The following is an 18,318-nucleotide window of genomic DNA, read 5'->3' as shown; positions in this document are numbered from 1 at the left end:
GCTTGATCTTAAGGCTAGTAGTTTAACTGAAGCCCACGTGATCCGGAGTGGTGAGTGATTTACACCCCTTTGTTAACATAGTGGTGCCTTTGCTGTAAGGGAGCTAGAGTACAGGTCTGCACGTTAGGTTTGAGGTTCGGTGTAGCAGCCACTGTTCATATGGACAGGGATGTTAATGCGCGGCTCACGTTTTGGGGGAGACAGGAATGTTGCAGGAGCTGGGGAGATAGGGATATGCAGTAAGAGGGCTGGAAGATGGAGGACTGAGTAAAAAAGAACATAGAGAAAAGCCTGGTATGTGGTTAATGGCTATGGAGAGTTGTGTCTGAGATCGTGAAGGTAATAGTACTGAATGTGGACAGATGTTGCTCCGTTTAGTGCTGCCAGACGCCAGCGGTGAAGGAATTTAAACTATAAGCCACATAAAAATGAATAGTACACATTTCTAAAAGATTTTCTCCACTAATGGGTATGATGCCTTGGGAAAGCCGATCCCTGTTACCTGATTATGTGCAGGCTGTGTGGTAAGTCAGAACCTGAAATGGCCTGCCCATTTGAAGTTGTTAAAGCTTTAAATAAGCTAAGTTTAAAACTTGAGAGTAAGAAAGCAGAATGTCTCCAAGTTGGATTTTTAGGATGGATTATATCTGTGGTTATACACTTTGGCTCTAGAAATGTCTTTTGACGTCTAACAGGTATATCCGGTAAGAACTGCCTTTTTTTGCCCCTTTTTTCCAGGCCCCTCAGGCAGCTCAGGGAGGGAGGAAAGGGTGGGAAACAATCCTTTAGGTTCGGCCGGGAGGGGGCAGACACCAGCTCGGAGGATTGATGCTTGCAGAGGTATATGAGAAACTGAGGCTTCTGAGGGGCAGAAAAGGCCGCCGTAATGCATTTTAAAATGCCAGTGTTGTCTGGATAGGGAGAAAAGTCAAGTATCTCCAGCAGTGCAGGTGGGGGATCGGTGTGCCAAAAGATGGAGGTTGTTCAGGGAGAGGTAGCACAGAGGGACGGAGGGCTCCCTCTTCCTCGAGCACTCCGGCCGGGCAGGCCCGCGGGGCCGGGCCGGGCGCCGCCGCACCGAGCCCGCTGTCTGGGGCCGGGGCACTGGCTCTGTCGGCCGCGTCACAGCGAACCGCACGGCTTCTGGCAGCAGTCTCTTCTCTTCCATTTATTTTTTTAAATGTAGTTATTTTTTCCAACTCTAACCATTAATTTTTTGACAGGCACCAAGACGAGGCCCCGCCCGGGCTGGGGGCGCGCAGGCGGGGCTGGAGGCGGAGGCCTTGGCGCGGCGGGCCCGGGGGAAGGGGGAGCGGGCGCGCGGCCGGGGGCGTCCTGCGCCGCCCGTCCTGCGCACGTGACCGGCGTCCGGCCAATGGGGCGATCGCGTGATGCGCGGCGACGGCTGCGCCCGGGGGTGGCTGGCCAAGATGGCGTCGGGTGCGTGAGCGGTGGCGGCGGCCGCGCGGGGAGGGGAGGCGAGGCGAAGGCCCGGCTGCTGGGGAGGGTCCGCTGCTGCCCCCGGTCCCCCCCCCCCCCCCGGGGCTGTAGGATGGTAAAATGACCCAGGGGGCGAAGAAGAAGAAACGCGCCGTGAACCGCAGTATCATGCTGGCCAAGAAGATCATCATTAAGGACGGCGGGACGGTGAGGCCGGGGGCACGGAGCGGCGGGGCGGTTCCGGGGGGGGGGGGGCGAGGCTGTGAGGCGAGCTGGCGGCAGCGGAGCCCCGGGTTCCGCGGCGATGCGGAGAGCTGGCAGCGGTCGGGCAGGGGGCCGAGGCAGGTGCGGCCGGGCCCGGTCGGGCGCGCGCGGGAGCGGTGGGCCCGCGGGCCTCGGGCGGCCGCGACTGGCGGCGTGCGAGCGGGCCGTGCGGCGGCGGCGGGCCGAGCTCTGTGGCGAAGTTTCAGTTTCTGTTACGCTGCGGGTTGCTGCAGCCCCGATAGCTTCGTTCCGGCGTCCCGGGCTGCTTTCCTTGAGGCGGTTGCCCGAGAAACACCTGTAAGGGTGTCACGCTAGTTCAAGTCTTCTTCGTAAATGCTCTTTCTCAGTGTGGGCCGATTTTTAGGGCTCAGGAGCAAGTTTCTTCTCAGGAGTTAGTCACAGGTAACTGCAGATCACTTACATTTGTCCGAGATCATGCGGTACGTGTCTAACCCTAACTTTACGTTGAAAATTATTTAAATGAATCTTTGCGGAAGGAAGAGCTGCTAGGAAGCCAGCTGGATGCTTGGGAGCAGCAGTTGGCTGCACAATAGCCCGGGACGGTGCGGGCAGGCAGCTGGCCATTGTAAAGGAAAGCAGGAAGCGCTGAGTGTGGTTAGGAGGCCGTTCTGCTGGTGGTGCAGAGCCCGTCTGGGATGGGCTTTGTGTGCACGGTGAATGGATCGCCATCACAGCAGCCTTCTGTCCTCTGTTTCCATTGCCTGAGAAAGAATAGGCCGGCAAGTGGGACAAACTCTTGCATCAGAGAAGTCCCATAAAGGGTGCCTGGAAGAAGTGTTTTGCAGTTCCCTCCCACTATCTTGCTTCCTCTTAAATACATAAATTTTAAAAAGAAAGGAAGCTGTTAAGTGTTTTGGCTGCTGGAGCTTGGTTTTTTTTTTTAATTTAGGAGTAGCATTACTTCCAATGTACCATTGCCCCTGCATTTTTTCACTGTGTAACATTGTGTAGCTTTGATGTGCACTCTTCTAAATACAGTATCATTATTTCAAATAAAGAGACATCTTGACAAACTAAATCACTGGTGGCCCTTCTGTTTGTCTGTTTGGAACAATAATGGAGAAGAGAGAGGTGTCAGAGTCACTATAGTTGTTCATCAAACTGGTGACCAACTGTCTGGATTACTTAGTGGTAAGAAGCAAAACTAATTCCAGTGATGGATGTTGATGTTTTTCAGGACATGTTTTCCTGCTCTTTGTAAAGATAGAAATGTATGAGATTACTTTGTACAAATGTTAAATGCAAATATTTTAGAATGAGTAGTAGAAGCAGACTAAATGTTGTTACTCATGGGACATGATGCTTCAGAATTTCTCTCTGGAATAATCATTGATTAAAATACAATATACTTCCAAGTGTCCTTTATCTCGCAACTTTAACTTCCTTTTGCCAAGAGGGGAGAAAGGATGTTACAACAACTGCATTCAGTGATACTTAGGGTGCTGCATTCAGTGTCTCCCACCAGTTTCAAAAGCAGAGTGCAAACTTGCATGAGTTCTGTACAATTTTCAGTTGTCTTTAAAGCAGTGGGAAAATGGGCTATAAACATTAGATGAAAGTATGTAGATTGTTGTTAGATTACAAAAATACCAGCTTGTGATATTTTCTGCCTTCAAGTAAATGTTTTGAGAATTTGTTTTAAATACATTTTTAAAGTTATGAAGTCTGGCATAGCACAGTATTCTTTATAGTGACAGCAAAAACTTTAAGCTTGGATTTTTTTTTTTTTAAAGTTTGCTGAAACGTTTAATTAGCCTTCTGTGCTCAGTCTCCTTACTTTCTTTGCTTACCCAACATGCTATGTGACATTATGGGAAACAGGTAAATGAAAATGGCGCATGTCTTGAATTTCTCCAACTGGCAAACCAGTAATTAATCAAGCATCTAAGTGTACAGTTTCTAGCCTGATGGGTTCGTTTTGAAACTCTTTGACATCAAAGAAAACTCTGTGACTCTTGCCGGCAAGACTATACAGCTGTTTAATGAGGCAGCATCACAGGCAAAAAGAGTTTACTGACGGGGAACTTCAGTCAAATTTAATTTATTGTCACTTCTAATCACTGATTCTGATGTGGAAAGAAAAAAACAAGCAAAAGGGAAAAACCACCCATTGTCTCTGCAAAGGCTCTCGTCCCACTGCAGGTTACGCTGGCTCCCCTTGGCGAGGGGGTGGGTGGTGCAGGAGGTTGGGTTGGTGCATGGTGGTATTTCTGTGTTGTTCTCTTTGCAGCTTAGAAGCTGTATCACAGAAAAGAAATGTGTAACAGTGTGTGTACTCAAGTGTGTGTTGTCAGATTCACCAAAGGAGAGGCAGTAACACCAGTGAAGTGGTTTCAACACTGTTCTTAATTTTGCCTTCCTTTATGACCAGTTGGAATTCATCACTATGCATTTTTGAAGCAGTCATGAAATGAATTAGGAGGTACACGCCTGGGCAATGCTAGAGAGAATTAGAGCTTAGTACTTTATTTGGTGCCGTTTTTCTTTCCAGCGGAGGAGCAGCAGCTATGATCTTATCTCTGATGCCTTTGTTGCTTTGATAGGTATTCTGTTGTTGTCAGATGTGTGTTCTTAGGGTTGCCTGGCATATACACTTTTTATCACTGGCATGACTGACAGTACAAAGTGTTTGGTTAAAGACATTTTCTCTCTAACTAGAGAAGGGGGCATTCTTAGAGCACTGTTTTGTGCCACAGATTTTGCCAAATGTAAATATGCTCTGCTCTGGCTACATGGTTGCAGAGAAGGGTTGCTATTACTCTAATGGGAACGTCTCAGTTCCAGGTTGTTCACACAAAGGCTCTGTATCTTTTATCTCCAGGTGTAAGGCCTTCTGATTTGGTTGCGCTTGGATTATTACGTTACATTACACTATGTTAGCCAGTTTGTAAAGCACAGCAGGACAGGTTTGTAGAGTAAGACAGGGCTGAATACCCAACACCTGCACTGTGCATGTTGGGGTAGGAGGGTACATCAGACTAGTGCTTAAGTCTTGTGGACTGAATGTACATAATATATCTTAATGCACTGTAATGTAACCGCTTATTAATCTCCTTCCCTCTTTCTTCCACCTCAGGAGTATTTTTGCTACTTCATAATTGCAACCATCTTTAAAAATAGCTAAAGAGGTGATGATCTAAACGTAACTAAATTACTTTTTTTTTTTTTGTAGATAAGAACAAATAACAGTACCTGTGATAAGTGAGCATTAGCAACAAGAAAGCAAGGAAGTTTAACTGTAGTGATCTAAATGTCACTTCTGTTTGTTTCTGCCAGTGTAATGGAAACATCTGATCAGGTTGCTTACAGCTGGATGACAAGGCAGAGGGCAGCAGTCACCTGCTCCTATGCCTCTAAAATCGCCAGCAGTTTAGCTGTGCCAAACAGCCACTGGTTTCATTCTGCTGTTTCAGTTTGTGCGTGTCATCTCTGAGTAGCTGCCCAGAACTGGACATGGGCAGCATAGAGACAGATGGCTGTTGAGCTTGTGTTTGCTGTATGTGAACAGAATGGAGGTGCTTTTGACCCCTGCTGCTTGGAGGGACAGGGATGGTTCATGACTCCTACCTCACCATCTGTAATTCCTTGGGGGGGTCACAAGCCAGTAACTTGACAGGAATCTGGGGACTATGAGAATGAACCTGATTTCCTGTATGAGACTGAGCCAAACAGCTAAGGTTGTTACTTATGGTTTGTGCAGAGCTGGATAAATTTTTAACCCAAAACTGAAATAAGGGTTGTGGGTGGAGAGGGAAAGGAATTGTGGGAAGTTGCCCTGGTTTCGGCTGGGATAGAGTTAATTTTCTTCCTAGTAGCTGGTGTAGTGTTACGTTTTGGATTTAGTAGGAAAATAAGGTTGATAACACACTGATGGTTTTAGTTGTTGCTAAGTAGTGGTTATACTAAGTCAAGGATTTTTCAGCTTCTCATGCCCAGCCAGCAAGAAGGCTGGAGGGGCACAAGAAGCTGGGAGGGGACACAGCCAGGACAGCTGACCCAAACAGGCCAAAGGGATATCCCATACCATACGGCATCATGCCCAGTATATAAACTGGGGGGAGTTGGCCAGGAGGGGCGGATTGCTGCTCGGGGTGTGGCTGAGCATCAGTCGGTGAGTGGTGAGCAATAACACTGTGTATCGCTTGTCTTTCTTGGGTTATATTTCACTCTCTTTTTGTTATCTTCCTTTTCATTACAGTTGTTGTTGTTGTTGTTGTTTATTTTTTATTTCAGTTATTAAACTGTTCTTATCTCAACCCAGGAGTTTTACTTGTTTTCGATTCTCCTCCCCATCCCACCGGTGCGGGGGGGGGGGGGGGGGGGGGGGGGGCGGGCAGGGAGGAGGAGGAGGAGGAGTGAGTGAGTGGCTACGTGGTGCTTAGTTGCTGGCTGGGGTTAAACCACGACAGAAGTGAAGATAATTATAGCCGCTTTCTGTACCTATAAAGAGTGTTAATTTACCTCCTCAAGAGAATAGGCTGAAAAAATAGCAGAAATATCTATATGGTATGTCTGTATTTACTGAAGAGGGCTTGGGAAAGAAAAACAGCACAGTGCTAAGGCACTTTTGTAGCTCACCTTTTACACATTGATCTGGTTACTTTTGAAAATTATGATCTTTTCTAGCAATAAGGGTGAATGGCCAGTGTGGTTTTCTGTATTTATTTCCTACAGTTGTTCAAAAGGTGCTTTTTTTTTTTCCTGTATTGGAAATATTGGAATCTGGAAAGAAAAGCTAGGTATGACTTGCATAAATCTTATAGTAAAAGAAAGACTCTAGTATTACCTAACTGAAACTTAAAATTGTGTAGTATTTGAGGTTGGAAGGCACCTCTGAACATCTCTAATCCAACTACCCACTCTTCCCCCATACAGGGTCAACTGGAGCAGTTTGCTCAGGGCTGTGTCCAGTCAGGTTTGGGGGAATGGAGATTCCACTACCTCACTGGGCAGCCTGTTTCCAGGGGTTTGTTTTGTTCAAGATTTAAGTAGAATTTCCTGTGTTTCAGTGTGCGCCTCCAGTCCTGTCACTGAACGCCTCTGAGAAGAGTCTGGCTGTGTCGTCTTTACTTCCTCCCATCAGATATCGATACACGTTGATAAGATCCCCCTGAGCCTTCTTGAGAAGCAGCTGAGGACCTTAGCCTGCGTGTGTTTGCTCACTATAAATGCTAGGTCTAATCAAATCGGTGCCACTCTGTTAGTAACTCACCTTCACACAAAGCCAGGGAAGTAGATGTTAAGGCAGCACTTCTAAGCTTAAAGAATGCATATGAGATTTCTGATGAGTTATTCATACTACCGTCGTATGAAAATAATTAGTGCACCGTTTCCTCAATTTGCAAATGATGAACTGTGGCATGTTGTTTGACAGGGTAGCATTTACAGAGTATATGAGATGAGCAGGTTGTCCCACCCATGCTCTTTTTGTTCTCTTCAAAAGCTACTTCTGATCATACTAAATCACCAAAGAATTTGAAGTGCCTTGTTTCAAATCTTTTATCCAGATCTCTTCCTACATTTGAAGCACATTGTAGATAACAGGCCTGCTCTCAGTATTTGGGAAGCAATCAGTGCTGTTCCTGAGATTCACTTCTGGCGTTCAGTTTTTCTTTCCTGATTTAGAGCTATCAAAGTTTTGTACGTAGCCATGGTGCTTTTTAGTAGCAGAAGTACTATAAAGCTGTTTGATAGACTAGGTAATTAGACTTTGGGATAGCTGAGTGTGAACACTACCATGTTTTGAAATGATGAAAACTTGATTTCCATGCACCGTTCTGTGGGCTTAAGCATTTTTCTCAAGGAAAAGGAACTAATTCTCTGAAGAAGAGTCCGTTTCCGCTTTCAGTAGTGTCCTTGTTTCTCAGACTGGCAGTATAAGTGGTTTATATTTTAATTTGAGATGGGAGCACACTTTGTATTCTGCCGAGGATTAAGACACTTCAGGATGTTAAAAGAGGAATTTCACTCGGTACCAGTGTCGTGGTTTAACCCCAGTCGGCAACTCAGCACCACGCAGCCGCTTCCCCCTTCCCCCTCCCAGTGGGGTGAGGAGGAGGAAAGGAAAAAAAAAAAGTAAAACTCATGGGTTGAGATAAGAACAGTTTAATAACTAAAGTAAAATATAATACTAACAATAGTAATAATGAAATATAATAATAGTAGTAATGGAAAGGAATATAACAAAAAAAAGGAAAGGGGGGGGGAGAAAAAAACCAGTGATGCACAATGCAATTGCTCACCACCCGCTGACCGATGCCCAGTTAGTTCCCGAGCCGTGATCCCCGCCTCCCGGCCAACTCCCCCCTGTTTATATACTGGGCATGACGTTCCATGGTATGGAATACCCCTTTGGCTAGTTCAGGTCAGCTGCCCCCGCTCTGCTCCCTCCCAGCTTCTTGCACACCTGCTTGCTGGCACAGCATGGGAAACTGAAAAGTCCTTGGCTTAAGATAAGCGCTACTTAGCAACAACTAAAACATCAGAGTGTTATCAACATTATTCTCACACTAAATCCAAAACACAGCACTGTACCAGCTACTAAGAAGAGAGTTAACTCTGTCCCAGCTGAAACCAGGACAACCAGTTAGCTTGAGTAACCGTATTCCGATGTTTTGAGTCCTGTTTCATTTCTTAATCCTTCTGTTTATAGTGTTCAGATGCATTTGTCGTGACTGTGATAGATTGTTAGATGTTTTAATCGCCTGTTTTTTCTCTTGTTTTAGCCTCAAGGAATAGGTTCACCTAGTGTCTACCACGCTGTTATAGTGATCTTCTTGGAGTTTTTTGCTTGGGGACTCCTGACAGCACCCACTCTGGTGGTAAGTGATACGCTTTTTCTCGCTGTATGGGACATGGGGCAATTACTGCAAGGGCACTGAACATCATCTGAATGAGATGAAAATTATATATCATTGAGCTGCTCTGTTGTGCAAGTGAACAGTTTTGTATTTTTATGAATTTAATCTTAGGAATTTAAAATTATTTCATTAAAGCAGTGTAACGATGCAGCATAGCTGTTTACACGCAAGTCCGCTAACACTCAAGCTTACATGTATTTTCTGACTTGAAACCAGTAAGACAGTAATGCAATTATCTTTCCTTTCAAGATGCTATAAAAAGTTGGCACATTACAAATGTGAGGACAAAAATACACTTGAAATTTAGTAAAATTATGCACGCGCGTATGTATGCGCGCAGGTAGGGAGATCTTTGCTGACCTGGCTGTGCTTTAAATGGAAGCTTCAGAGCGCAGACCCTGTTACACCAGTCAGAGCTTCCCTATGATTAGCGAGACAGTCATACCAACGTGTTTGCACCAAATTATTTTCTGGTGTAGTTGGTTGCCTTCTATTTGGATTTAATCTCTGAGAGTGACACATGCTTACAAATTAAAAGGAGCAAAGGCTTAAAGATCTCCAAGCAAACTCCACCTAAAATGCAGTCTTGGTGCAGCTCTGGAAGCTGTTGTTAACCATGAACAGTCTCTTGGATGTAAACTGCACGTCGGTCACTGAATGGAATCCATCTCACATAACGCAAGTCAGACTGACGAGCTGCCTGTTTTAACCTGCGTATCTAGGCTCTGGTCACCGAATTGAGAGGCACTTCAGAATGATGATGTGTCTCCTCTCTCCCCAGCCCCCTAGAGATGACACAGTAACATGTGGAGAGTCTGGTCTGAGATCATTTTCTAGGTTCTCTCAGACACTGAAGTTGGATGATGTGAATCCTTCCCAAAGTGTTGAGAGAACTGAGGCTCCATGAAGTAAAGCTAAAATCTCAAAGTACCGTCCATGTGAATTAAAGATTAAATCGGTTATTTGTGGTGTGTCTTTTTTTTCTTTCTCTATGTTCTATGAAAATACAAAACTACTGTGGGTGTGCCACTGTAGAAGTCGGATGCATCATGAGCAATATTTGTAGTTAATATGGTGTAAATGACAGTGTTTGTATTTCTTCTCCAGGTTTTGCATGAAACCTTCCCAAAACATACATTTCTAATGAATGGTCTAATTCAAGGAGTAAAGGTAAGGTGACAAAAGTTAATCACAAGTACAATTTAAAGTGAATGGTGGGAGGAGTATAAAAATGACTGCCAATTGAGAGAAACATTCAAGAGGTTTTTCAATATAGCTTTCACGCTATAAATAAACTAGGAGAATAAATTATTGCTGAAAAAACAAATATGCATCATCTTACTTTTAGTAAGATGTTGCTTGGTCTGTACCTGCTGTTTGGGTTCGGCAAATAAAAAGGTAGTTGACTAATCCCAGATGACACACATGGTGTTAAAATTGGAGAATTTTTTACTGGGAGCTTGTTTGCTCCAGTAGGGTATTTTCAATTACTTACGTTTATGTGAATTCTAAATATATAAAACTATAAAACACAGTTCATAAAACTGCTAGTATGACTGGATCATTTGCATTTTGAGTTTTGTGTAGTTCTGAGGCAATAAATCTCAAATGTTATGTAATCAGACATGGGATAGATGATCAGTAATGCTTGACCACGTTGCCTTTGATGCAGTGCACTATAGTCATCAACTTTAATAAAAATAGAGCCCAGGCTGCTATCAGATTATGGTACAGTTGGCTATCACGAGTCTAACCACTTGTTCTAACTTAAAATGTTTTGTTTCATTTAGGGCTTACTATCATTCCTCAGTGCCCCACTCATAGGTGCCCTGTCTGATGTGTGGGGCCGGAAGTCCTTCTTGCTGCTAACAGTATTTTTCACCTGTGCACCAATACCACTAATGAAGATCAGCCCATGGTTAGTAAATTCTTTCACGCTAGATTGGCCGTTTCTTGTCGAGGTTGCTATACAATGCTTACGTTTGTAGCATTGTTGATAAAATATTGTTTGTGCTCCATGGAAGGTTGAGGCTTTTGTATTACTTCGGTGCAAAGGTGGGAGAACAGAGTCAAACTGAAGTAGCTGCCATGAGGCCAAACGCCTTGGTCAGAATTTTAAGAGCTGCTGGTTTTGAGCTCTGTGCTGTAGGCCCCACTTCCTACTTCAGCGCATTTGGAAAAGATACTAGAATGCTGCCCAGTAAACTGTGCAGGTCTTTATTGTGGCCATATTACTCAAATACTAACCAACTATGCCGAAATGAAAACCCTACCTAATGCTAGCTGCTGCATGAAGTAACCATTTGTAACCTAAAATGTTGCTGCAATTTTATACTTGTGTTTCTCAAGTTTTAAAATCCACCAGCTTTCACGCTGTGTGCAAGTTAGTAAGCTCTTAACTGGCACGTACATTCCCTAGGTAGTGCATGAGTCAGAACTCTCAGTGTTGTTGGACTACCCGCGTGCTGCTGTACCTGAGGGTGTAGCTGAAATAACGCAGACTGCACTGACGCAGGGCAGAGCCAGCTGTTCAGGTAGCTCCCTGAGCCTTTTCAGTTTTCTCTCTGGGCACACAGATTGTTCATGGATTCCTCATCCCTTTTCTGGGAGGTAGCTTGTTTCTAAGCGTAGATTGATGTTTCAAATGATGAGTGCTAGTGTCTATAGCATAAAGATAAGGCTAACGTTGAGACCTCTCAATGACCAGATTCTCAAAACACTGAAGTTCCTCCTTTGCTTTGGGTTATAGGCATCCAGTTGAAGTTAGTCTAACACCTTGTTTCCTGGAAGTACTTAATCACAGCAGCTTTCTGTAGATGTTACAAAATTATGCTGTTTATCTTTGTACTCGGTGCACTAAGGAGGAATTACACAACTGTATCAAGACATATTCACATTGGCTTTATCCACGTTTATCTTAATGCTTGTCGTGAAAAGTTGGACAAGATGATTTACTGTTGAACTGTACTTGCATTGTAAAGAGAGACTTTTTTTTACTTTCTGATTTTTTATAACGTTCTTAGGTGGTACTTCGCTGTTATCTCTGTCTCTGGAGTTTTTGCAGTGACGTTTTCTGTGGTTTTTGCATATGTAGCAGATATAACCCAAGAACATGAAAGAAGCATGGCCTATGGTTTGGTATGTATTTTTTTGGCTCTGTTCCTGTGCTATTCAGTACTAAACCCTTCAGTAGGTAAAGCTTTTCAGAATAGTATTTTTGTTTATTCTGTGGCAAGTTGATTTTAGTTTGGAGTAGGGTTGTCTCTTGTTGCTCTTGTCATCCAGTCCTGCGTCTCTTGAATATTCTGCTTCTGACTTAGAATATGACCGTGTTAAAAGCTGTCTTTTAGATGTCTGTCTTAACAGTTGTCAGTGTTAATGATGTCATCTGAGGGGCTTTAGTTAAGCCTCCATTGTTTCTCACACTAGTACTACTCTGTCATCTTCTCAAAAATCTAACCTTTTGTTCCTGGGTAATTTTGGAACTGCCGTTGTGTGGTATCTTGACTACTCCTGCTCGTGTCTCCAATCACACTGCTGCGCTTCAGTTCAGAACAAACGTAGCTGAGTAACTTGTCTGTCTTAAGTTCTTACAACTCGCCTCCGTTATTTCCCGATAACCCGCCAGCTCTCAGGAGCCTTCACAGCCCTGTGTGTTATGGATGAGCAGAATTATTTGTTGCATTCAAGTTACGGAATCCGTTATACTCAGCAGGAAGAGCCGAAAGCAATGGATACAGAACTAAATAGTTTCTTTCTGCCTGTACGCATCAGGGATTGAGATATGTTGAGAAAGTTCCTTCAGTTCTAAAGTTAACATCTTTCACAACAAGGCCAGCTGGTTAACTGAAAACTACTTTCTGAAGTTCCATTGTACTGTTGGATTAACCAGCATATTAAATTTAATATGCCCTTGATACATGTGATTTTTTTCTTAACAAGCATTGCATATTTCACTAATATGAAGATTAAATACAGCTCATCACTTCCCAGAGATATCAGCAGACTGTATAGTTAATTAAACCTAATTATGTCAGTACATGCAAGAGTGCTGTGAGCCTCACATTGCTGTCCGGTTATCAAAAAAAAAAAATTGTTTTTCTTGAAAAATTGTTGACTGTCTGAAATACACAGCTGCTACCACAGTCAGAGGAAAAAGGTTACTTTTAATCACTACCTGATTAAAATGGTTAGGCTTCTGAAAATGAGGAAAAGTGGGTAATAATACCGTTGACTTCTGTCATTGAAAATCTTACCAGCTGTTACTTGTTCTAGGTTTCAGCAACTTTTGCGGCAAGTTTAGTTACCAGCCCTGCTATCGGTGCCTACCTTGGTCGAGTCTACGGAGACAGCCTGGTTGTGGTCCTGGCTACAGCAATAGCCTTGTTAGACATTTGTTTTATTCTTGTTGCTGTACCAGAATCGCTGCCAGAGAAGATGAGGCCAGCATCCTGGGGAGCACCCATTTCGTGGGAACAGGCTGACCCTTTTGCAGTAAGCTATTTAAATATGGAATATTTTGTTATTTGTAAATGTTGAGCTTTTGAGACGGGGAAGAGACTAAATTTACTACGTTTCAAGCTTGAAAAACAAAGCCCGTATTTTGTCCAAGTTTAACCTTGCACCGCTGCTAATACTTTTGCCAGCCATCTTGCTAAATGTGCAGGGAATGTTTTGGTGGTACCACAAAATAGCTTCAGTAGTTGATGTGCTCTTCAGATTCTTGCTAGGTATGCTTTTCTGAGTATGAAGATTAAATGTTTTACAATACTTTTTTCTTGCCGTAGTCACTGAAGAAAGTCGGCCAGGACTCCATTGTGCTGCTAATCTGCATAACAGTCTTTCTTTCCTACCTCCCAGAGGCAGGTCAATATTCCAGCTTCTTCCTATACCTCAGACAGGTAACTTAACGTTTTGAAATGGATTTGAACAAAACCGAGTTTATAGGAAAGTTTTCAGTATTGCTGAATTAATACAGAAAGTAGAGATAACTAGTATAATTTAAAAGCTTCCAGCAGCTGATTTAAGTCCTCTTGCTCTTCTGTTTTTGTCTCTTTTTAGAGAGACAAAAAGAGAGGAGAGATCAATGAGTTATAAAACAATTTCTCATATTTTGTAATTATTTGCATTATTCTTGGACTACGAGGTTCACTATGTTAAACTGGGGGTTTTTTTGTTTTTGAGGGAACCATTTACTTGTTTTTATTCTTGCCCCCTTATTTTTGTATACTTGCTTGATTTAATGGAAAAAAACCTCACAACTTTTTTTCTAAGTTAGGGAGGAGTTGCATAATACTGGTCTTCTGCATTGTGTGTTCCCCCACTGATGTTTGTGACATCATGATACACGGTTTACGGTTAATAATCAAATTGCCTTTTTTTTTTAATACAGATAATGGGATTTTCATCTGAAAGTGTTGCAGCGTTTATAGCAGTCCTTGGGATTCTTTCCATTATTGCACAGGTGAGTTACTGCTATGTATTTCATTGCTTTGGTAACTTTGAAAGCGCTAAGCACTGTGGAGAACTTCCATAACACTGCAGTTCCAGAAATGTGACTCTCCTTTTCTGTAGCTGTTTTTCTAAGTCTCTAACAAGTGATTAACAAACACTCGTACTTTAGCTTAGATGAACCAGGGTTTGGTTCATTAATAGCCAAAGTGTATTGTGTCGGGAAAACGAAGTCCTTTCTGCATCAAAGAAGAGGTGACAGTTTGTTCATATTACTTGCTAAATGATTGCTATTTTTTTGGTAGAGGCTCCTGAACACTTGGCAAATGCTGCTTTTGGAGAATTTTACTTGGCTTTTAAAAATCTATTTATTTATTTGCATGTATTTAAAATTTAGAATAAAATGTTTTGAGGGTTTTTGTTGCTTTTAAAAATTTATTAATCTGCATGTATTTAACATTAGAATAAAATGCTATTTTTCTTTGATTTTTTTTTTTTTTTGGTACTTTTTTCCCTTCTCTGTCAGACAATAGTTTTGAGTTTACTTATGCGATCCATTGGAAATAAAAATACCATCCTACTGGGCCTAGGATTTCAAATACTACAACTTGCGTGGTATGGCTTTGGATCAGAACCATGGTATGTAAATTTTATTTTAATATCTGAATGATGCGGTATTTTTCTGCATTTTATCCTTTATCCAAGGGAGACACCTTAAGTGTGTGTACATGTATATACACACGCACATATACACTCCAAATGCAGGAGGCCGTCCATGCAGAGCAGTTACTTTGAGTCTGTATTTTTTGCAGGATGATGTGGGCAGCTGGCGCTGTTGCAGCCATGTCAAGTATTACTTTCCCAGCTGTAAGCGCGCTGGTTTCACGAACTGCTGACGCCGACCAACAGGGTAGGTTTTGTCCTAATACTTTGAATTCTAGTCAAAGAATACTGTGAAGACAGACGTGTCCGGGTGTCATCATAGTGCTAGTCAGCCAGCCTGAACCTGGGCACAGAGTAGCCCACGCACCTGAGCATAGGTCACAAGATGTTAAAATCTGAGTTACTTGGAAGTTGTAACAAACACGTGTGTGTCAGGTCCTTCTGGCACAGAGGGAAAACATTCAACAGGTCCCAACAGTAGCAACATACTTAGCAATCTTAATACGCTGTTCGTTTTCCTCACTTTTGACAAAAGTTTGCTTAGTTGTCCATGTTGCATACAGTGCTTTCTCTCCTGCCTGAGACAGTGAGAGCAAGGATATTGTATATATACTGGTCTCTGAATGAGCATAGCATGGGAAGTACTACTCCATGCCGTTAGGGAGATGGAAAAAACTTGAATATACTATAACGACAGTTTTTCTGTGCCCCTTGTTTCTTGCTGCCCATAGTGCAACATCATTTAGAGCTTCTTTCCTGCTTGCATCAGTTTGAAGGTGAAGTGAATAAAGCCTTACTGATCCATTAAAAATAGTTAATTATATATGTATAAATACAGATAGATAACAGTGCATTTTACTTTTCCCAGGTGTTGTTCAAGGGATGATAACAGGAATTCGAGGACTCTGTAATGGTTTGGGACCAGCACTTTATGGTTTTATATTCTATATATTTCATGTTGAACTGAATGAACTCCCCATGCCTGAATCACCATCAGGAGGTAGTGTGGTCACGCAATACCATTTACAACAGGTATTCTTCTTTCCTTCCTCATTTCTTTTTTTGAATCAAGAAGTAAATCATGTGCTTGATTCCAGTTCTTGAGTATGATGCTGTATTACATTTTGTTATGCTAACTGTACATGAGGTATGTAAAAAGAGGTTCTGCAGTCACTGTTGAGGAGGGTTATTGATCGGTCTGTTTTTAACTAGATGGTATGGTTTAGTTTAACTTTCAGAGAGATACAGCTGCTAGTAATTAGACAACTGATGACCTTTGTAAAGAGAACAGGTTGAGGGAAGGATGGACTGATAACAGCAGCATCCCACTTGTCTCCCCGACATTGTATTTACCTTTCACATGTTGTGTGCTTTTGTTTTGTTGTCCCTGAACCAAGCGCTCTCTATTTTTTTTTAGTTTCTAATAGATACTAATTTGTTGAGGAAACTCAGCAGCAAGAACTTGCACTAGAAAAGGAAGTTGGCACGCATTAATAAGAACCATCTGCTCCCTCTCCTAAGTTTTAGGATGTAACATTCTTTCCACATGGGGACAAATACTGCATTGGCTAGTGTAGCAAGAAAATTTCTTCCCACGCTTGAAGTTTGTGTAATTAGCAATTGTAGTCTGTTAACGTGTGTCTAAAGGCTCATTAATACTTTGTGGTGTTACTGTTGTTGTTTTCAGAACTCTATAATTCCTGGACCCCCATTCTTATTTGGAGCGTGCTCTGTGCTGTTGGCACTACTTGTTGCCTTGTTTATTCCTGAACACACGAACCTAAATGTACGATCCAGCAACTGGAAGAAACACTGTGGCAGCCATGGCCATCCCCACAGTCCACAAGCTCCTGGTGAAGCTAAAGAACCATTACTGCAAGATACAAATGTATGACAAAAATCCAGGAAGATCTTTTAGACTTTTTTTTCATCAGCAGTTTGGGATACACATTCCAATTCCATCAAGATTACCTTAAGAAATTACATTTTTAAGAAGTATCTTTCTGCATGAAACCCATAGGAATTTAAAAAAAAAAAAAAAAAAGGAAGTTCCTCCAAAGATGTTGCCATTGAATTAATAATTTGCTTCTAAAAACAAACTGTTAGGTACTTGTCTCTTGCCATGGAATACTGTTACTACTAAACGTTACATTCTAGTTCAGAGACAAAAAAGAATAGAGTCAAGGCATGAGCATGTGTCCTTCTGTTTCCTTAAGGTGGTGAGCTTTAATTCTAGTCATGCTAAGTCTCAATGAGACATACTAGCATCCGTGTGGACCCATTCATTTTAATGTTGTAAAATCTTGGGTCAGATGATTCAAAGCCTTAATGTAAATGTACTCAAGTAGGAAGAAGGTGAATTGGTATCATTTATTTTAAAAGTCATATGGCAGGTTTTTTTTAAGTTTGTACTAATATAAAATCACATGAGCACGCTTGCTGAACAGTAAAAGTTATTTTTATGTAAGTGCATTTACTCTTTCTATTTTTGAATAAACGGTAGTATCAAACACTTGTTTAAATATTAAGTGGGTGTTTTGAGCCTACAGATTTTAATATTGGCTCCAAAACTCTGCTTTCCTAAGTACCGTTTATTATACCACTTATTTCTGATGTTTGCGTAATCATAAAGGACCTCAAAACTTGAATACACAGACTGAAATATAAGCTGATAGCCTTGAATATGTCCGTGTGCTATATAGTGGCCTTTGAGGACTGTCACAATAACCCTTTTGCATTACAGAGCTAATGTTTTAGTCCAAAATTTTCAGGACCCTTAGTACAGAAGAGAGCTTTATACAATTACTGATGTGAATTTCTCTAAAAGTGTATATTTTTGTGTCCAGTTGTATTATTTAAGTGTTCCTTTGTATAAATTTGTGTATAAAGTATTGTATAGGTTTAAAATGTTTTCATCTTGTGGTTATTGCTTAATGCTTTTTTACCTTTGAACATTCACCATGGTTGACCAAGAGCAAGAAAAAAAAAATATGTAAATATACTGTTAATAAAGTTGAATATTTTAATGAATTTTTAAATAATTGTTAACGTCTCTTAAAACCTTAATTGAAGTTCTATACTGTACGTGCGTTATACTTCAGCAGGTGGGGAAAAAAAGTCTGGAGTACAGGTCCAGCACTGGGTTTTATCTGTTAGATAAGGCTGCCTTGAGCATGTTGATATTCTCCCTTTTGTTCAGCAGCAGAGGCTGGCTGCAGCTGGCTGCTTGTTGCCTTGGGGATCTGAGGGAGCAGGATTGCGATAGATACAGGCTCCAAGAAACAGGTCAGACACAAAGACAGACAGTCAACCTTTAGTACACTGCTGTTTCTGCCTCCCCTGCCCTAATGGTGGTAGTCTTCCCACACCCACTACAGTTTTGTTTCATTTTAGATTTGAATAGGACTGGGAGATCTGGAAAGCTACCACAGTTGAATTACCAGCTTCCAAATACTTCAAGAGAAACAGACCAAATTCACATTAATTCACACCTACTAAAACTTAACTCGAAATAGTAGCGTAAGCACAGACCTTAGAACAGGGTGGCTGCCATCTGGGGATTGTGCGTGCATCATAGTGCTGGTCCAGTAGCACTGCCTTGCGTGGGGAAATGAATAAG

The 18,318-nt window shown here is 42.2% G+C and overlaps 1 protein-coding gene across 1 annotated transcript; it reads left to right on the top strand.

Annotated features, from left to right (window-relative positions):
- The first annotated feature begins 1,532 nt into the window (after positions 1-1,532).
- On the top strand, positions 1,533-17,740 carry MFSD14A (major facilitator superfamily domain containing 14A). The gene is made up of 12 exons (XM_050900854.1): positions 1,533-1,647; positions 8,451-8,546; positions 9,693-9,755; positions 10,376-10,503; positions 11,609-11,723; positions 12,861-13,079; positions 13,373-13,486; positions 13,978-14,049; positions 14,563-14,675; positions 14,849-14,946; positions 15,568-15,731; positions 16,387-17,740. Exons 1-12 carry the CDS (start codon positions 1,561-1,563, stop codon positions 16,591-16,593), a joined length of 1,476 nt encoding a protein of 491 aa, XP_050756811.1. The 5' UTR covers positions 1,533-1,560; the 3' UTR covers positions 16,594-17,740.
- The last annotated feature ends 578 nt before the right edge of the window (positions 17,741-18,318 follow it).

Source organism: Gymnogyps californianus, chromosome 8 (genome assembly GCF_018139145.2).
Source record: "Gymnogyps californianus isolate 813 chromosome 8, ASM1813914v2, whole genome shotgun sequence".
NCBI classification, from domain to species: Eukaryota; Metazoa; Chordata; class Aves; order Accipitriformes; family Cathartidae; genus Gymnogyps; species Gymnogyps californianus.
The sequence above is the reverse complement of the archived record's forward strand: the minus strand, read 5'-3'. Positions and strand labels throughout refer to the sequence as shown.

Coding starts and splice junctions, on each gene's coding strand:
- MFSD14A (XM_050900854.1), top strand. CDS start 1,561: ATGACCCAGGGGGCGAAGAAGAAGAAACGCGCCGTGAACCGCAGTATC. Junction 14,050..14,562: donor TTCTTTCCATTATTGCACAG/GTGAGTTACTGC, acceptor CTTCTCTGTCAG/ACAATAGTTTTGAGTTTACT. Junction 14,676..14,848: donor GGCTTTGGATCAGAACCATG/GTATGTAAATTT, acceptor TATTTTTTGCAG/GATGATGTGGGCAGCTGGCG.